General features: G+C 45.2%; 1 protein-coding gene across 1 annotated transcript; it reads right to left on the bottom strand.

Annotated features, from left to right (window-relative positions):
- Window positions 1-2,172: 2,172 nt before the first annotated feature.
- On the bottom strand, window positions 2,173-17,697 carry LOC124028496 (unconventional myosin-XV-like; the record flags this gene model as incomplete). The annotated part of the gene is made up of 5 exons (XM_046340535.1): window positions 2,173-2,392; window positions 5,581-5,696; window positions 12,373-12,479; window positions 13,295-13,505; window positions 17,622-17,697. Coding segments are annotated over 5 exons (660 nt in total), but the record flags the coding sequence as incomplete, so codon positions are not given.
- Window positions 17,698-18,273: the final 576 nt, after the last annotated feature.

The raw sequence follows: 18,273 nt of genomic DNA, 5'->3' as shown, positions 1-18,273 counted from the left end.
GTGTGGTGGGTTGTGGTGTTGTGTGGTGGGTTGTGGTGTTGTGTGGTGGGTTGTGGTGTTGTGTGGTGGGTGGGTGTGTGGTGGGGGTTGTGTGGTGGGTTGTGTGGTGGGTTGTAGTGTTGTGTGGTGGGTTGTGGTGTTGTGTGGTGGGTTGTGGTGTTGTGGGTTGGTGGGTTGTAGTGTTGTGTGGTGGGTTGTAGTGTTGTGTGGTGGGTTGTGGTGTTGTGTGGTGGGTTGTGGTGTGGTGTGTGGTGGGTTGTGGTGTTGTGTGGTGGGTTGTGTGGTGGGTTGTAGTGTTGTGTGGTGGGTTGTGGTGTTGTGTGGTGGGTTGTAGTGTTGTGTGGTGGGTTGTGTGGTGGGTTGTGTGGTGGGTTGTAGTGTTGTGTGGTGGGTTGTAGTGTTGTGTGGTGGGTTGTGTGGTGGGTTGTGGTGTTGTGTGGTGGGTTGTGGTGTTGTGTGGTGGGTTGTGTGGTGGGTTGTGTGGTGGGTTGTGGTGTTGTGTGGTGGGTTCTAGTGTTTTGTGGTGGGTTGTGGTGTTGTGTGGTGGGTTGTAGTGTTGTGTGGTGGGTTGTGTGGTGGGTTGTGTGTTGGGTTGTAGTGTTGTGTGGTGGGTTGTAGTGTTGTGTGGTGGGTTGTGGTGTTGTGTGGTGGGTTGTGGTGTTGTGTGGTGGGTTGTGGTGTTGTGTGGTGGGTTGTAGTGTTTTGTGGTGGGTTATGGTGTTGTGTGGTGGGTTGTGGTGTTGTGTGGTGGGTTGTGGTGTTGTGTGGTGGGTTGTGGTGTTGTGTGGTGGGTTGTGTGGTGGGTTATGGTGTTGTGTGGTTGGTTGTGGTGTTGTGTGGTGGGTTGTAGTGTTGTGTGGTGGGTTGTGTGGTGGGTTGTGTGGTGGGTTGTGTGGTGGGTTGTGGTGTTGTGTGGTGGGTTGTGTGGTGGGGGTTGTGTGGTGGGGTTGTGTGGTGGGTTGTGGTGTTGTGTGGTGGGTTGTGGTGTTGTGTGGTGGGTTGTGGTGTTGTGTGGTGGGTTGTGGTGTTGTGTGGTGGGTTCTAGTGTTTTGTGGTGGGTTTGTGGTGTTGTGTGGTGGGTTGTGGTGTTGTGTGGTGGGTTGTAGTGTTTTGTGGTGGGTTGTGGTGTTGTGTGGTGGGTTGTGGTGTTGTGTGGTGGGTTGTGGTGTTGTGTGGTGGGTTGTGGTGTTGTGTGGTGGGTTGTGGTGTTGTGTGGTGGGTTGTGGTGTTGTGTGGTGGGTTGTGTGGTGGGTTGTGTGGTGGGTTGTGTGGTGGGTTGTAGTGTTGTGTGGTGGGTTGTGGTGTTGTGTGGTGGGTTGTGGTGTTGTGTGGTGGGTTGTGGTGTTGTGTGGTGGGTTCTAGTGTTTTGTGGTGGGTTGTGGTGTTGTGTGGTGGGTTGTGTGGTGGGTTGTGGTGTTGTGTGGTGGGTTGTGGTGTGGTGGGTTGTGGTGGGTTGATGGTGTTGTGTGGTGGGTTGTAGTGTTGTGTGGTGGGTTGTGTGGTGGGTTGTGTGGTGGGTTGTGGTGTTGTGTGGTGGGTTGTGTGGTGGGTTGTGTGGTGGGTTGTGGTGTTGTGTGGTGGGTTGTAGTGTTGTGTGGTGGGTTGTGGTGTTGTGTGGTGGGTTGTGTGGTGGGTTGTGGTGTTGTGTGGTGGGTTGTGTGTGTTGTGTGGTGGGTTGTGTGGTGGGTTGTGTTTTGTGGGGGTGTGTGGTGGGTTCTAGTGTTTTGTGGTGGGTTGTGGTGTTGTGTGGTGGGTTGTGGTGTTGTGTGGTGGGTTGTGGTGTTGTGTGGTGGGTTGTAGTGTTGTGTGGTGGGTTGTGGTGTTGTGTGGTGGGTTGTGGTGTTGTGTGGTGGGTTGTGTGGTGGGTTGTAGTGTTGTGTGGTGGGTTGTGGTGTTGTGTGGTGTTGTGTGGTGGGTTGTGGTGTTGTGTGGTGGGTTGTGTGGTGGGTTGTAGTGTTGTGTGGTGGGTTGTGGTGTTGTGTGGTGTTGTGTGGTGGGTTGATGGTGTTGTGTGGTGGGTTGTGGTGTTGTGTGGTGGGTTGTGGTGTTGTGTGGTGGGTTGTGGTGTTGTGTGGTGGGTTCTAGTGTTTTGTGGTGGGTTGTGGTGTTGTGTGGTGGGTTGTAGTGTTTTGTGGTGGGTTGTGGTGTTGTGTGGTGGGTTGTAGTGTTTTGTGGTGGGTTGTGGTGTTGTGTGGTGGGTTGATGGTGTTTTGTTTCATTTTGATGGTGTTTTGTGGTGGTTCTAATGGTTGGTACCGAACAGAGCCTTCATCTTGGCCCTCTCCTCCTGAGTGATGCGGATGCAGGCCTCTGAGAAGGTGTCGTGGACTATCTGTCTGAACAGTAGCTCCAGCAACAGAGGAGTGTTGAAGTTGTCTTTAGGGTAGAACACCTGCAATACCACAACATCAACATAGACAACATAGCAGAGGAGTGTTGAAGTTGTCTTTAGGGTAGAACACCTGCAGTACCACAACATCAACATAGACAACATAGCAGAGGAGTGTTGAAGTTGTCTTTAGGGTAGAACACCTGCAATACCACAACATCAACATAGACAATATCAAGACTTGGAATGAGCTCATTGGTTGGACAAACAATTATTTTACTTGTTCCTAATTGGCTTGAAGGATCGTGACTGATTGATACCTTCCTCAGGTAAATCTCTCAGGGTGTGTTAGTGTGTGTACCTCCTTCCTCAGGTAAATCTCTCAGGGTGTGTTCGTGTGTGTACCTCCTTCCTCAGGTAAATCTCGCAGGGTGTGTTAGTGTGTGGGCCCCTCCTTCCTCAGGTAAATCTCTCAGGGTGTGTTAGTGTGTGGGCCCCTCCTTCCTCAGGTAAACCCCTCAGGGTGTGTTAGTGTGTGGGCCCCTCCTTCCTCAGGTAAATCTCCCAGGGTGTGTTAGTGTGTGGGCCCCTCCTTCCTCAGGTAAATCTCTCAGGGTGTGTTAGTGTGTGTACCTCCTTCCTCAGGTAAATCTCTCAGGGTGTGTTAGTGTGGGCCCCTCCTTCCTCAGGTAAATCTCTCAGGGTGTGTTAGTGTGTGGGCCCCTCCTTCCTCAGGTAAATCTCTCAGGGTGTGTTAGTGTGTGTACCTCCTTCCTCAGGTAAATCTCCAGGAGTGTTAGTGTGTGGGCCCCTCCTTCCTCAGGTAAATCTCCAGGGTGTGTTAGTGTGTGGGCCCCTCCTTCCTCAGGTAAATCTCCCAGTGTGTGTTAGTGTGTGGGCCCCTCCTTCCTCAGGTAAATCTCCCAGGGTGTGTTAGTGTGTGGGCCCCTCCTTCCTCAGGTAAATCTCTCAGGGTGTGTTAGTGTGTGTACCTCCTTCCTCAGGTAAATCTCTCAGGGTGTGTTAGTGTGTGTACCTCCTTCCTCAGGTAAATCTCTCAGGGTGTGTTAGTGTGTGTACCTCTTTCCTCAGGTAAATCTTCCAGGGTGTGTTAGTGTGTGGGCCCCTCCTTCCTCAGGTAAATCTCCCAGGGTGTGTTAGTGTGTGGGCCCCTCCTTCCTCAGGTAAATCTCCCAGGGTGTGTTAGTGTGTGGGCCCCTCCTTCCTCAGGTAAATCTCTCAGGGTGTGTTAGTGTGTGTACCTCTTTCCTCAGGTAAATCTCCCAGGGTGTGTTAGTGTGTGGGCCCCTCCTTCCTCAGGTAAATCTCTCAGGGTGTGTTCGTGTGTGTACCTCCTTCCTCAGGTAAATCTCTCAGGGTGTGTTAGTGTGTGTACCTCTTTCCTCAGGTAAATCTTCCAGGGTGTGTTAGTGTGTGGGCCCCTCCTTCCTCAGGTAAATCTCCCAGTGTGTGTTAGTGTGTGGGCCCCTCCTTCCTCAGGTAAATCTCCCAGGGTGTGTTAGTGTGTGGGCCCCTCCTTCCTCAGGTAAATCTCCCAGGGTGTGTTAGTGTGTGTACCTCCTTCCTCAGGTAAATCTCTCAGGGTGTGTTAGTGTGTGGGCCCCTCCTTCCTCAGGTAAATCTCTCAGGGTGTGTTAGTGTGTGTACCTCTTTCCTCAGGTAAATCTCCCAGGGTGTGTTAGTGTGTGTACCTCTTTCCTCAGGTAAATCTTCCAGGGTGTGTTAGTGTGTGTACCTCCTTCCTCAGGTAAATCTCTCAGGGTGTGTTAGTGTGTGTACCTCTTTCCTCAGGTAAATCTCTCAGGGTGTGTTAGTGTGTGTACCTCTTTCCTCAGGTAAATCTCTCAGGGTGTGTTAGTGTGTGTACCTCCTTCCTCAGGTAAATCTCCCAGGGTGTGTTAGTGTGTGTACCTCTTTCCTCAGGTAAATCTCTCAGGGTGTGTTAGTGTGTGTACCTCCTTCCTCAGGTAAATCTCGCAGGGTGTGTTAGTGTGTGGGCCCCTCCTTCCTCAGGTAAATCTCTCAGGGTGTGTTAGTGTGTGGGCCCCTCCTTCCTCAGGTAAACCCCTCAGGGTGTGTTAGTGTGTGGGCCCCTCCTTCCTCAGGTAAATCTCCCAGGGTGTGTTAGTGTGTGGGCCCCTCCTTCCTCAGGTAAATCTCTCAGGGTGTGTTAGTGTGTGTACCTCCTTCCTCAGGTAAATCTCTCAGGGTGTGTTAGTGTGGGCCCCTCCTTCCTCAGGTAAATCTCTCAGGGTGTGTTAGTGTGTGGGCCCCTCCTTCCTCAGGTAAATCTCTCAGGGTGTGTTAGTGTGTGTACCTCCTTCCTCAGGTAAATCTCCAGGGAGTGTTAGTGTGTGGGCCCCTCCTTCCTCAGGTAAATCTCCAGGGTGTGTTAGTGTGTGGGCCCCTCCTTCCTCAGGTAAATCTCCCAGTGTGTGTTAGTGTGTGGGCCCCTCCTTCCTCAGGTAAATCTCCCAGGGTGTGTTAGTGTGTGGGCCCCTCCTTCCTCAGGTAAATCTCTCAGGGTGTGTTAGTGTGTGTACCTCCTTCCTCAGGTAAATCTCTCAGGGTGTGTTAGTGTGTGTACCTCCTTCCTCAGGTAAATCTCTCAGGGTGTGTTAGTGTGTGTACCTCTTTCCTCAGGTAAATCTTCCAGGGTGTGTTAGTGTGTGGGCCCCTCCTTCCTCAGGTAAATCTCCAGGGTGTGTTAGTGTGTGGGCCCCTCCTTCCTCAGGTAAATCTCCCAGGGTGTGTTGGTGTAAATCTCCCAGGGTGTGTTAGTGGCCCCCTCCTTCCTCAGGTAAATCTCCCAGGGTGTGTTAGTGTGTGTACCTCCTTCCTCAGGTAAATCTCTCAGGGTGTGTTAGTGTGTGGGCCCCTCCTTCCTCAGGTAAATCTCTCAGGGTGTGTTAGTGTGTGTACCTCTTTCCTCAGGTAAATCTCCCAGGGTGTGTTAGTGTGTGTACCTCTTTCCTCAGGTAAATCTTCCAGGGTGTGTTAGTGTGTGTACCTCCTTCCTCAGGTAAATCTCTCAGGGTGTGTTAGTGTGTGTACCTCTTTCCTCAGGTAAATCTCTCAGGGTGTGTTAGTGTGTGTACCTCTTTCCTCAGGTAAATCTCTCAGGGTGTGTTAGTGTGTGTATCTCCTTCCTCAGGTAAATCTCCCAGGGTGTGTTAGTGTGTGTACCTCTTTCCTCAGGTAAATCTCTCAGGGTGTGTTAGTGTGTGTACCTCTTTCCTCAGGTAAATCTTCCAGGGTGTGTTAGTGTAAGTGTAGTGTTCTTCACTGCTCCTGTGGTGTAGCTGGGTCTGGCTGGTCTCTTCCTCTACAGGCAACTCTCTGGACACTATAAACACACACAAAACACCAACACATAAACACACGCAAGAAAAATGAAAATGGTCTGGTTGTAGTTCAGGTCTGGTTGTAGTTCAGGTCTGGTTATAGTTCAGGTCAGGTTATAGTTCAGGTCTGGTTATAGTTCAGGTCTGGTTATAGTTCAGGTCTGGTTCAGGTCTGGTTATAGTTCAGGTCAGGTTATAGTTCAGGTCTGGTTATAGTTCAGGTCTGGTTGTTCAGTCTGGTTGTAGTTCAGGTCTGGTTATAGTTCAGGTCTGGTTATAGTTCAGGTCTGGTTATAGTTCAGGTCTTATAGTTCAGGTTGGTTAGTTCAGGTCTGGTTATAGTTCAGGTCTGGTTGTAGTTCAGGTCTGGTTATAGTTCAGGTCTGGTTATAGTTCAGGTCTGGTTATAGTTCAGGTCTGGTTATAGTTCAGGTCTGGTTATAGTTCAGGTCTGGTTATAGTTCAGGTCTGGTTATAGTTCAGGTCTGGTTATAGTTCAGGTCTGGTTATAGTTCAGGTCTGGTTATAGTTCAGGTCTGGTTCAGGTCTGGTTATAGTTCAGGTCTGGTTGTAGTTTATAGTTCAGGTCTGGTTATAGTTCAGGTCTGGTTATAGTTCAGGTCTGGTTAGTTCAGGTCTGGTTATAGTTCAGGTCTGGTTGTAGTTCAGGTCTGGTTATAGTTCAGGTCTGGTTATAGTTCAGGTCTGGTTATAGTTCAGGTCTGGTTATAGTTCAGGTCTGGTTATAGTTCAGGTCTGGTTATAGTTCAGGTCTGGTTGTAGTTCAGGTTATAGTTCAGGTCTGGTTATAGTTCAGGTCTGGTTGTAGTTCAGGTCTGGTTATAGTTCAGGTCTGGTTATAGTTCAGGTCAGGTTATAGTTCAGGTCAGGTTATAGTTCAGGTCTGGTTATAGTTCAGGTCTGGTTATAGTTCAGGTCTGGTTATAGTTCAGGTCTGGTTAGTTCAGGTCTGGTTGTAGTTCAGGTCTGGTTGTAGTTCAGGTCTGGTTATAGTTCAGGTCTGGTTATAGTTCAGGTCTGGTTATAGTTCAGTCTGGTTATAGTTCAGGTCTGGTTATAGTTCAGGTCTGGTTATAGTTCAGGTCTGGTTATAGTTCAGGTCTGGTTGTAGTTCAGGGTCTGGTTATAGTTCAGGTCTGGTTGTAGTTCAGGTCTGGTTGTAGTTCGGGTTATAGTTCAGGTCAGGTTATAGTTCAGGTCTGGTTATAGTTCAGGTCTGGTTATAGTTCAGGTCTGGTTATAGTTCAGGTCTGGTTATAGTTCAGGTCTGGTTATAGTTCAGGTTGTAGTTCAGGTCTGGTTATAGTTTCAGGTCTGGTTATAGTTCAGGTCTGGTTATAGTTCAGGTTGTAGTTCAGGTCTGGTTGGTTATAGTTCAGTTCAGGTCTGGTTATAGTTCAGGTCTGGTTATAGTTCAGGTCTGGTTATAGTTCAGGTCTGGTTATAGTTCAGGTCTGGTTATAGTTCAGGTCTGGTTATAGTTCAGGTCTGGTTATAGTTCAGGTCTGGTTGTAGTTCAGGTCTGGTTATAGTTCAGGTCTGGTTGTAGTTCAGGTCTGGTTATAGTTCAGGTCTGGTTATAGTTCAGGTCTGGTTATAGTTCAGGTCTGGTTATAGTTCAGGTCTGGTTATAGTTCAGGTCTGGTTATAGTTCAGGTCTGGTTATAGTTCAGGTCTGGTTATAGTTCAGGTCTGGTTATAGTTCAGGTCTGGTTATAGTTCAGGTCTGGTTATAGTTCAGGTCTGGTTATAGTTCAGGTCTGGTTATAGTTCAGGTCTGGTTGTAGTTCAGGTCTGGTTGTAGTTCAGGTCTGGTTATAGTTCAGGTCTGGTTATAGTTCAGGTCTGGTTATAGTTCAGGTCTGGTTATAGTTCAGGTCTGGTTATAGTTCAGGTCTGGTTATAGTTCAGGTCTGGTTATAGTTCAGGTCTGGTTATAGTTCAGGTCTGGTTATAGTTCAGGTCTGGTTATAGTTCAGGTCTGGTTGTAGTTCAGGTCTGGTTGTAGTTCAGGTTATAGTTCAGGTCTGGTTATAGTTCAGGTCTGGTTATAGTTCAGGTCTGGTTATAGTTCAGGTCTGGTTATAGTTCAGGTCTGGTTATAGTTCAGGTTGGTAGTTCAGGTCTGGTTATAGTTCAGGTCTGGTTATAGTTCAGGTCTGGTTGTAGTTCAGGTCTGGTTATAGTTCAGCTGGTTATAGTTCAGGTCTGGTTATAGTTCAGGTTATAGTTCAGGTCTGGTTGTAGTTCAGGTTGGTAGTTCAGGTCTGGTTGTAGTTCAGGTCTGGTTATAGTTCAGGTCTGGTTTCAGGTTATAGTTCAGGTCTGGTTGTAGTTCAGGTCTGGTTGTAGTTCAGGTCTGGTTATAGTTCAGGTCTGGTTGTAGTTCAGGTCTGGTTATAGTTCAGGTCTGGTTATAGTTCAGGTCTGGTTATAGTTCAGGTCTGGTTATAGTTCAGGTCTGGTTATAGTTCAGGTCTGGTTGTAGTTCAGGTCTGGTTGTAGTTCAGGTCTGGTTGTAGTTCAGGTCTGGTTATAGTTCAGGTCTGGTTGTAGTTCAGGTCTGGTTGTAGTTCAGGTCTGGTTATAGTTCAGGTCTGGTTATAGTTCAGGTCTGGTTATAGTTCAGGTCTGGTTATAGTTCAGGTCTGGTTATAGTTCAGGTCTGGTTATAGTTCAGGTCTGGTTATAGTTCAGGTCTGGTTATAGTTCAGGTCTGGTTGTAGTTCAGGTTATAGTTCAGGTCTGGTTGTAGTTCAGGTCTGGTTGTAGTTCAGGTCTGGTTATAGTTCAGGTCTGGTTATAGTTCAGGTCTGGTTGTAGTTCAGGTCTGGTTATAGTTCAGGTCTGGTTATAGTTCAGGTCTGGTTATAGTTCAGGTCTGGTTATAGTTCAGGTCTGGTTGTAGTTCAGGTCTGGTTATAGTTCAGGTCTGGTTGTAGTTCAGGTCTGGTTATAGTTCAGGTCTGGTTATAGTTCAGGTCTGGTTATAGTTCAGGTCTGGTTATAGTTCAGGTCTGGTTATAGTTCAGGTCTGGTTGTAGTTCAGGTCTGGTTATAGTTCAGGTCTGGTTATAGTTCAGGTCTGGTTATAGTTCAGGTCTGGTTATAGTTCAGGTCTGGTTATAGTTCAGGTCTGGTTATAGTTCAGGTTGTAGTTCAGGTTGTAGTTCAGGTCTGGTTATAGTTCAGGTCTGGTTATAGTTCAGGTCTGGTTATAGTTCAGGTTATAGTTCAGGTCTGGTTGTAGTTCAGGTCTGGTTCAGGTAGTTCAGGTCTGGTTATAGTTCAGGTCTGGTTATAGTTCAGGTCTGGTTATAGTTCAGGTCTGGTTATAGTTCAGGTCTGGTTATAGTTCAGGTCTGGTTATAGTTCAGGTCTGGTTAGTTCAGGTCTGGTTATAGTTCAGGTCTGGTTATAGTTCAGGTTGGTTATAGTTCAGGTCTGGTTATAGTTCAGGTCTGGTTATAGTTCAGGTCTGGTTATAGTTCAGGTCTGGTTATAGTTCAGGTCTGGTTGTAGTTCAGGTCTGGTTATAGTTCAGGTCTGGTTATAGTTCAGGTCTGGTTATAGTTCAGGTCTGGTTATAGTTCAGGTCTGGTTGTAGTTCAGGTCTGGTTATAGTTCAGGTCTGGTTATAGTTCAGGTCTGGTTATAGTTCAGGTCTGGTTATAGTTCAGGTCTGGTTATAGTTCAGGTCTGGTTATAGGTCTGGTTATAGTTCAGGTCTGGTTATAGTTCAGGTCTGGTTATAGTTCAGTTATAGTTCAGGTCTGGTTATAGTTCAGGTCTGGTTGTAGTTCAGGTCTGGTTGTAGTTCAGGTCTGGTTAGGTCTGGTTATAGTCAGGTCTGGTTATAGTTCAGGTCTGGTTATAGTTCAGGTCTGGTTATAGTTCAGGTCTGGTTGTAGTTCAGGTCAGGTTGTAGTTCAGGTCTGGTTGTAGTTCAGGTCTGGTTATAGTTCAGGTCTGGTTATAGTTCAGGTCTGTTCAGTTATAGTTCAGGTCTGGTTATAGTTCAGGTCTGGTTATAGTTCAGGTCTGGTTATAGTTCAGGTCTGGTTATAGTTCAGGTCTGGTTGTAGTTCAGGTCTGGTTATAGTTCAGGTCTGGTTATAGTTCAGGTCTGGTTATAGTTCAGGTCTGGTTATAGTTCAGGTCTGGTTATAGTTCAGGTCTGGTTATAGTTCAGGTCTGGTTATAGTTCAGGTCTGGTTATAGTTCAGGTCTGGTTATAGTTCAGGTCTGGTTATAGTTCAGGTCTGGTTGTAGTTCAGGTCTGGTTATAGTTCAGGTCTGGTTGTAGTTCAGGTCTGGTTATAGTTCAGGTCTGGTTATAGTTCAGGTTATAGTTCAGGTCTGGTTATAGTTCAGGTCTGGTTATAGTTCAGGTCTGGTTGTAGTTCAGGTTATAGTTCAGGTCTGGTTATAGTTCAGGTCTGGTTGTAGTTCAGGTCTGGTTATAGTTCAGGTCTGGTTATAGTTCAGGTCTGGTTATAGTTCAGGTCTGGTTGTAGTTCAGGTCTGGTTGTAGTTCAGGTCTGGTTATAGTTCAGGTCTGGTTGTAGTTCAGGTCTGGTTATAGTTCAGGTCTGGTTATAGTTCAGGTCTGGTTGTAGTTCAGGTCTGGTTATAGTTCAGGTCTGGTTATAGTTCAGGTCTGGTTAGTTGGTTATAGTTCAGGTCTGGTTGTAGTTCAGGTCTGGTTATAGTTCAGGTCTGGTTATAGTTCAGGTCTGGTTATAGTTCAGGTCTGGTTATAGTTCAGGTCTGGTTATAGTTCAGGTCTGGTTATAGTTCAGGTCTGGTTATAGTTCAGGTCTGGTTATAGTTCAGGTCTGGTTATAGTTCAGGTCTGGTTATAGTTCAGGTCTGGTTATAGTTCAGGTCTGGTTATAGTTCAGGTCTGGTTATAGTTCAGGTCTGGTTATAGTTCAGGTCTCAGTTATAGTTCAGGTTATAGTTCAGGTCTGGTTATAGTTCAGGTCTGGTTATAGTTCAGGTGGTGTTCAGGTTGGTTATAGTTCAGGTCTGGTTATAGTTCAGGTCTGGTTATAGTTCAGGTCTGGTTATAGTTCAGGTCTGGTTATAGTTCAGGTCTGGTTGTAGTTCAGGTCTGGTTATAGTTCAGGTCTGGTTATAGTTCAGGTCTGGTTGTAGTTCAGGTCTGGTTATAGTTCAGGTCTGGTTGTAGTTCAGGTCTGGTTATAGTTCAGGTCTGGTTATAGTTCAGGTCTGGTTGTAGTTCAGGTTATAGTTCAGGTCTGGTTATAGTTCAGGTCTGGTTATAGTTCAGGTCTGGTTATAGTTCAGGTCTGGTTATAGTTCAGGTCTGGTTATAGTTCAGGTCTGGTTGTAGTTCAGGTCTGGTTATAGTTCAGGTCTGGTTATAGTTCAGGTCTGGTTATAGTTCAGGTCTGGTTATAGTTCAGGTCTGGTTATAGTTCAGGTCTGGTTATAGTTCAGGTCTGGTTGTAGTTCAGGTCTGGTTATAGTTCAGGTCTGGTTATAGTTCAGGTCTGGTTATAGTTCAGGTCTGGTTATAGTTCAGGTCTGGTTGTAGTTCAGGTCTGGTTATAGTTCAGGTCTGGTTATAGTTCAGGTCTGGTTATAGTTCAGGTCTGGTTATAGTTCAGGTCTGGTTATAGTTCAGGTCTGGTTGTAGTTCAGGTCTGGTTATAGTTCAGGTCTGGTTATAGTTCAGGTCTGGTTATAGTTCAGGTCTGGTTATAGTTCAGGTCTGGTTATAGTTCAGGTCTGGTTATAGTTCAGGTCTGGTTATAGTTCAGGTCTGGTTATAGTTCAGGTCTGGTTATAGTTCAGGTCTGGTTATAGTTCAGGTCTGGTTATAGTTCAGGTTATAGTTCAGGTCTGGTTGTAGTTCAGGTCTGGTTATAGTTCAGGTCTGGTTATAGTTCAGGTCTGGTTGTAGTTCAGGTCTGGTTATAGTTCAGGTCTGGTTATAGTTCAGGTCAGGTTATAGTTCAGGTCTGGTTATAGTTCAGGTCTGGTTGTAGTTCAGGTCTGGTTATAGTTCAGGTCTGGTTAGTTCAGGTCTGGTTATAGTTCAGGTCTGGTTGTAGTTCAGGTCTGGTTATAGTTCAGGTCTGGTTATAGTTCAGGTCTGGTTGTAGTTCAGGTCTGGTTATAGTTCAGGTCTGGTTATAGTTCAGGTCTGGTTATAGTTCAGGTCTGGTTGTAGTTCAGGTCTGGTTATAGTTCAGGTCTGGTTATAGTTCAGGTCTGGTTATAGTTCAGGTCTGGTTATAGTTCAGGTCTGGTTATAGTTCAGGTCTGGTTGTAGTTCAGGTCTGGTTATAGTTCAGGTCTGGTTGTAGTTCAGGTCTGGTTGTAGTTCAGGTCTGGTTGTAGTTCAGGTCTGGTTGTAGTTCAGGTCTGGTTATAGTTCAGGTCTGGTTGTAGTTCAGGTTGTAGTTCAGGTCTGGTTATAGTTCAGGTCTGGTTATAGTTCAGGTCTGGTTATAGTTCAGGTCTGGTTATAGTTCAGGTCTGGTTATAGTTCAGGTCTGGTTGTAGTTCAGGTCTGGTTATAGTTCAGGTCTGGTTATAGTTCAGGTCTGGTTGTAGTTCAGGTCTGGTTGTAGTTCAGGTTATAGTTCAGGTCTGGTTCAGGTCTTGTTCAGGTCTGGTTCTAACCTGGTGGGGGGAGGGGGCTGCTGTGGGAGTCGGCTAGGGCAGGTGGGCGGGGTTTTGTTGCCTTGGTGACTTTGGATCCACCCTCTTCCTTTGGTTCCCGAGGCGGTCTGGTTGAGAAAGACTTCTGAAAGTTCAGAGAGAGGTCTGTGTGTCTGTATACCTGTGAGTGTGTGTGTGTGTGTGTGTGTGTGTGTGTGTGTGTGTGTGTGTGTGTGTGTGTGTGTGTGTGTGTGTGTGTGTGTGTGTGTGTGTGTGTGTGTGTGTGTGTGTGTGTGTGTGTGTGTGTGTGTACCTGTGGTGGTGGGTTGGCCATCTGGTCTTTCAGGATATACATGGCTTCCTCATGAGGGTCCGGCTTCTTTGTGAACATCTTCCCCTCCCCCTCCTACACACACACATTCGCATTACTGTGCTACCTGTGTGTGATAACTCTGTGTGTGTGTTAACTTTGTGTGTGTGTTAACTCTGTGTGTTTGTGTGTGTGTGTGTGTGTTACCTGTGTCTTTGTGTGTGTGTGTGTTAACTCTCTGTGTGTGTGTGTTAACTCTGTGTGTGTTAACTCTGTGTGTTTGTGTGTGTGTGTGTGTGTGTGTTACCTGTGTATGTGTGTGTGTTACCTGTGTGTGTGTGTGTGTGTGTGTGTGTTTCCTGTGTCTGTGTGTGTGTGTGTGTTAACTCGCTGTGTGTGTGTGATAACTCTGTGTGTGTGTGTGTTTTTACCTGTGTATGTGTGTGTGTTACCTATGTGTGTGTGTTACCTGTGTGTTACCTGTGTGTGTGTGTGTTATCTGTGTGTGTGTGTTATCCGTGTGTGTGTGTGTGTGTGTGTGTGTGTGTGTGTGTGTGTGTGTGTGTGTGTGTGTGTGTGTGTGTGTGTGTGTGTGTGTGTGTGTGTGTGTGTGTGTGTGTGTGTGTGTGTTACCTGTGTGTTTGTGCAGGGTGGCTGGGTGCAGGGTCAGATGGGTGTTGGTACTGTTTGATCATGTCCTTGATGTTGTGGGAGGGGCTTTCTGAGTTAGGCGCATCGGACTGGACCACTGCTTCTGGAGGGGGGGCCCTGGACCGCACCAAGTCATCAGGAGGGGGGGCCCTGGACCGCACCAAGTCATCAGGAGGGGCCACCCGTGTCGCAGCTGGAAAAATCCACACCAACATCACTAGAGCTGTGTTCCAATACCCATACTAACACACTGTATACTATATACTATATACTATTAGTCTATAGGTCTAGAGACTAGAGCTGTGTTCCAATACCCATACTAACATACTGTATACTACATACTATATACTATATACTATTAGTCTATAGGTCTAGAGCTGTGTTCCAATACCCATACTAACATACTGTATACTACATACTATATACTATTAGTCTATAGGTCTAGAGACTAGAGCTGTGTTCCAATACCCAAACTAGCATACTGTATACTACATACTATATACTATTAGTCTATAGGTCTAGAGACTAGAGCTGTGTTCCAATACCCATACTAACATACTGTATACTACATACTATATACTATATACTATTAGTCTATAGGTCTAGAGCTGTGTTCCAATACCCATACTAACATACTGTATACTACATACTATATACTATTAGTCTATAGGTCTAGAGCTGTGTTCCAATACCCATACTAACATACTGTATACTACATACTATATACTATTAGTCTATAGGTCTAGAGACTAGAGCTGTGTTCCAGCTGTACTGTTACTACACCCATACTAATACATTACTGTATACTACATACTATATACTATATACTATTAGTCTATAGGTCTAGAGACTAGAGCTGTGTTCCAATACCCATACTAACATACTGTATACTATACTATATACTATTAGTCTATAGGTCTAGAGACTAGAGCTGTGTTCTAATACCCATACTAACATACTGTATACTACATACTATATACTATATACTATTAGTCTATAGGTCTAGAGACTAGAGCTGTGTTCCAATACCCATACTAACATACTGTATACTACATACTATATACTATATACTATTAGTCTATAGGTCTAGAGACTAGAGCTGTGTTCTAATACCCATACTAACATACTGTATACTACATACTATATACTATTAGTCTATAGGTATAGAGACTAGAGATGTGTTCTAATACCCATACTAACATACTGTATACTACATACTATATACTATATACTATTAGTCTATAGGTCTAGAGACTAGAGCTGTGTTCCAATACCCATACTAACATACTGTATACAACATACTATATACTATATACTATTAGTCTATAGGTCTAGAGACTAGAGCTGTGTTCCAATACCCATTATAACATACTGTATACTACATACTATATACTATTAGTCTATATGTCTAGAGACTAGAGCTGTGTTCCAATACCCATACTAACATACTGTATACTACATACTATATACTATTAGTCTATAGGTCTAGAGACTAGAGCTGTGTTCCAATACCCATACTAACATACTGTATACTACATACTATATACTATTAGTCTATAGGTCTAGAGCTGTGTTCCAATACCCATACTAACATACTGTATACTACATACTATATACTATATACTATTAGTCTATAGGTCTAGAGACTAGAGCTGTGTTCCAATACCCATACTAACATACTGTATACTACATACTATATACTATTAGTCTATAGGTCTAGAGACTAGAGCTGTGTTCTAATACCCATACTAACATACTGTATACTATATACTATATACTATTAGTTTATAGGTCTAGAGACTAGAGCTGTGTTCCAACACCCATACTAACATACTGTATACTACATACTATATACTATTAGTCTATAGGTCTAGAGACTAGAGCTGTGTTCCAACACCATACTAACATACTGTATACTACATACTATATACTATATACTATTAGTCTATAGGTCTAGAGACTAGAGCTGTGTTCCAATACCCATTCTAACATACTGTATACTACATACGTAATGTGTATACACTACATACTATATACTATTAGTTCATTTTAGTGTACTGAAAACCAACGGTATCCTTTCAGTTGAGTATTCTAGCGCTTTGCCTGTCTACCGGAAGTTGATGCTGTTGCTATGCAACTTCTTGCCAGCTTATTAGCATAGAAAATGACTAGCTAGACATCTTACGGCTTCATTAATAATGTCCATTGAGAACGCTCAACGACTATACCACTTAGCTAAGAATGACGTGAATAATCAAGTCATTAGGTTGCGTTGGTAAATTCCCTCCGGAAATCTGCTCTGATTTCAGAGGACTCTCGTCTGTGTGCCAGAGAGCGCAGAATAACAGAGGATTTCAGAGGACTCTCGTCTGTGTGCCAGAGAGCTCGTCTGTGTGCCAGAGAGCGCAGAATAACAGAGGATTTCAGAGGACTCTCGTCTGTGTGCCAGAGAGCTCGTCTGTGTGCCAGAGAGCTCGTCTGTGTGCCAGAGAGCTCGTCTGTGTGCCAGAGAGCGCAGAATAACAGAGGATTTCAGAGGACTCTCGTCTGTGTGCCAGAGAGCTCAGAATAACAGAGGATTTCAGAGGACTCTCGTCTGTGTGCCAGAGAGCTCGTCTGTGTGCCAGAGAGCTCAGAATAACAGAGGATTTCAGAGGACTCTCGTCTGTGTGCCAGAGAGCGCAGAATAACTGACAAATTTACCAACGCTCAAAACCTGTTGAACACGAGCCGGGGGTCAGTAACCATCCTCAAAGAAAGCGTCATTAAATGGAGGCCAACAGTTACATTCACCAACGCTCTGGATAACACGAAAACAGCCCAACCAGCTCTGCTCGGGAGAGTAACATGGTCAGAGTCGGCTGTTCTCTCATTATGTGTCTGGGGCGAAGCTAGCCAACGTTAGCCAGTTAGCTCGGGTGCTTTGACTGCCGTTGTGAGGTCAGAACTCTCGGATCAATCAGAGTGTTCAGTGTCCGCTCTGAGAGCGAAACACAATGTACGAACACGCTGTTGGGTAGTTAGTTAGATAGCATATAGTTAATATATTGGCAGGTTTGATGTATTGGTAGCCAACTAACGTTAGGTAGCTAACTAACATACCGGTACATACTGCTGTAATGATTTGGTACAGTGGGGCAAAAAAAGTATTTAGTCAGCCACCAATTGTGCAAGTTCTCCTGTTTAAAAGATGAGAGAGGCCTGTAATTTTCATCATAGGTACACTTCAACTATGACAGACATAATGAGAAAAAAATTGAGAAAATCACATTGTAGGATTTTTATGGATTTATTTGCAAATTATGGTGGAAAATAAGTATTTGGTCACCTACAAACAAGCAAGATTTCTGGCTCTCACAGACCTGTAACTTCTTCTTTAAGAGGCTCCTCTGTCTTCCACTCATCACCTGTAGTAATGGCACCTGTTTGAACTTGTTATCAGTATAAAAGACACCTGTCCACAACCTCAAACAGTCACACTCCAAACTCCACTATGGCCAAGACCAAAGAGCTGTCAAAGGACACCAGAAACAAAATTGTAGACCTGCACCAGGCTGGGAAGACTGAATCTGCAATAGGTAAGCAGCTTGGTTTGAAGAAATCAACTGTGGGAGCAATTATTAGGAAATGGAAGACATACAAGACCACTGATAATCTCCCTCGATCTGGGGCTCCACGCAAGATCTCCCCGTGTAGTCAAAATGATCACAAGAATTGTGAGCAAAAATCCCAGAACCACACGGGAGACCTAGTGAATGATCTGCAGAGAGCTGGGACCAAAGTAACAAAGCCTACCATCAGCAAGGGCATTGAAGATGAAACATGGCTGGGTCTTTCAGCATGACAATGATCCCAAACACACCGCCCGGGCAACAAAGGAGTGGCTTCGTAAGAAGCATTTCAAGGTCCTGGAGTGGCCTAGCCAGTCTCCAGATCTCAACCCCATAGAAAATCTTTGGAGGGAGTTGAAAGTCCGTGTTGCCCAGCAACAGCCCCAAAACATCACTGCTCTAGAGGAGATCTGCATGGAGGAATGGGCCAAAATACCAGCAACAGTGTGTGAAAACAGTGTGAAGACATACAGAAAACGTTTGACCTCTGTCATTGCCAACAAAGGGTATATAACAAAGTATTGAGATAAACTTTTGTTATTGACCAAATACTTATTTTCCACCATAATTTGCAAATAAATTCATTAAAAATCCTACAATGTAATTTTCTGGATTTTTAGAACTATGACAGACAAAGTGAGAAAAATAATTCCAGAAAATCACATTGTAGGATTTTTTTAATGATTTTATTGACCTACTGTGTTTCCTGGAGGAGGGGTGGTGCTGGGCGGGGTTCAGGCTGGCCTGGTAAGGGCTCTCTGGAGCTTCTTCAGTCTGGAACGAGATAAAGAGAGTGACAGGGTTGATGTTTCATTTTTATTTAATCTTTATTTAACCAGGTAGGCCCAGTTGGGAACACCTTTATTTAACCAGGTAGGCCCAGTTGGGAACACCTTTATTTAACCAGGTAGGCCCAGTTGAGAACAAGTTCTCATTTATAATTGCGAACCTGGCCAAGATAAAGCAAAGCAGTGTGACAGCCAAACAATGATATGCTACACATGGAATAAACAAACGTACAGTCAATAACACACTAACCCTAACCCTAACCCCTAACCCTAACCCCTAACCCTAACCCTAACCCCTAACCCTAACCCTAACCCCTAACCCTAACCCCTAACCCTAACCCTAACCCCTAACCCCTAACCCTAAACCTAACCCCTAACCCCTAACCCTAACCCCTAACCCCTAACCCCTAACCCTAACCCCTAACCCTAACCCTAACCCCTAAACCCTAACCCTAACCCCTAACCCTAATCCTAACCCCTAACCCTAATCCTAACCCTAACCCCTAACCCTAACCCCTAACCCTGTATGGAGGAGAAGGTACTGCTCTGTTTCAGCTGTTAG

The sequence above is a fragment of the Oncorhynchus gorbuscha genome, unplaced genomic scaffold, assembly GCF_021184085.1.
Source record: "Oncorhynchus gorbuscha isolate QuinsamMale2020 ecotype Even-year unplaced genomic scaffold, OgorEven_v1.0 Un_scaffold_4292, whole genome shotgun sequence".
NCBI classification, from domain to species: Eukaryota; Metazoa; Chordata; class Actinopteri; order Salmoniformes; family Salmonidae; genus Oncorhynchus; species Oncorhynchus gorbuscha.
This window is presented reverse-complemented; position numbering and strand designations above follow the sequence as displayed.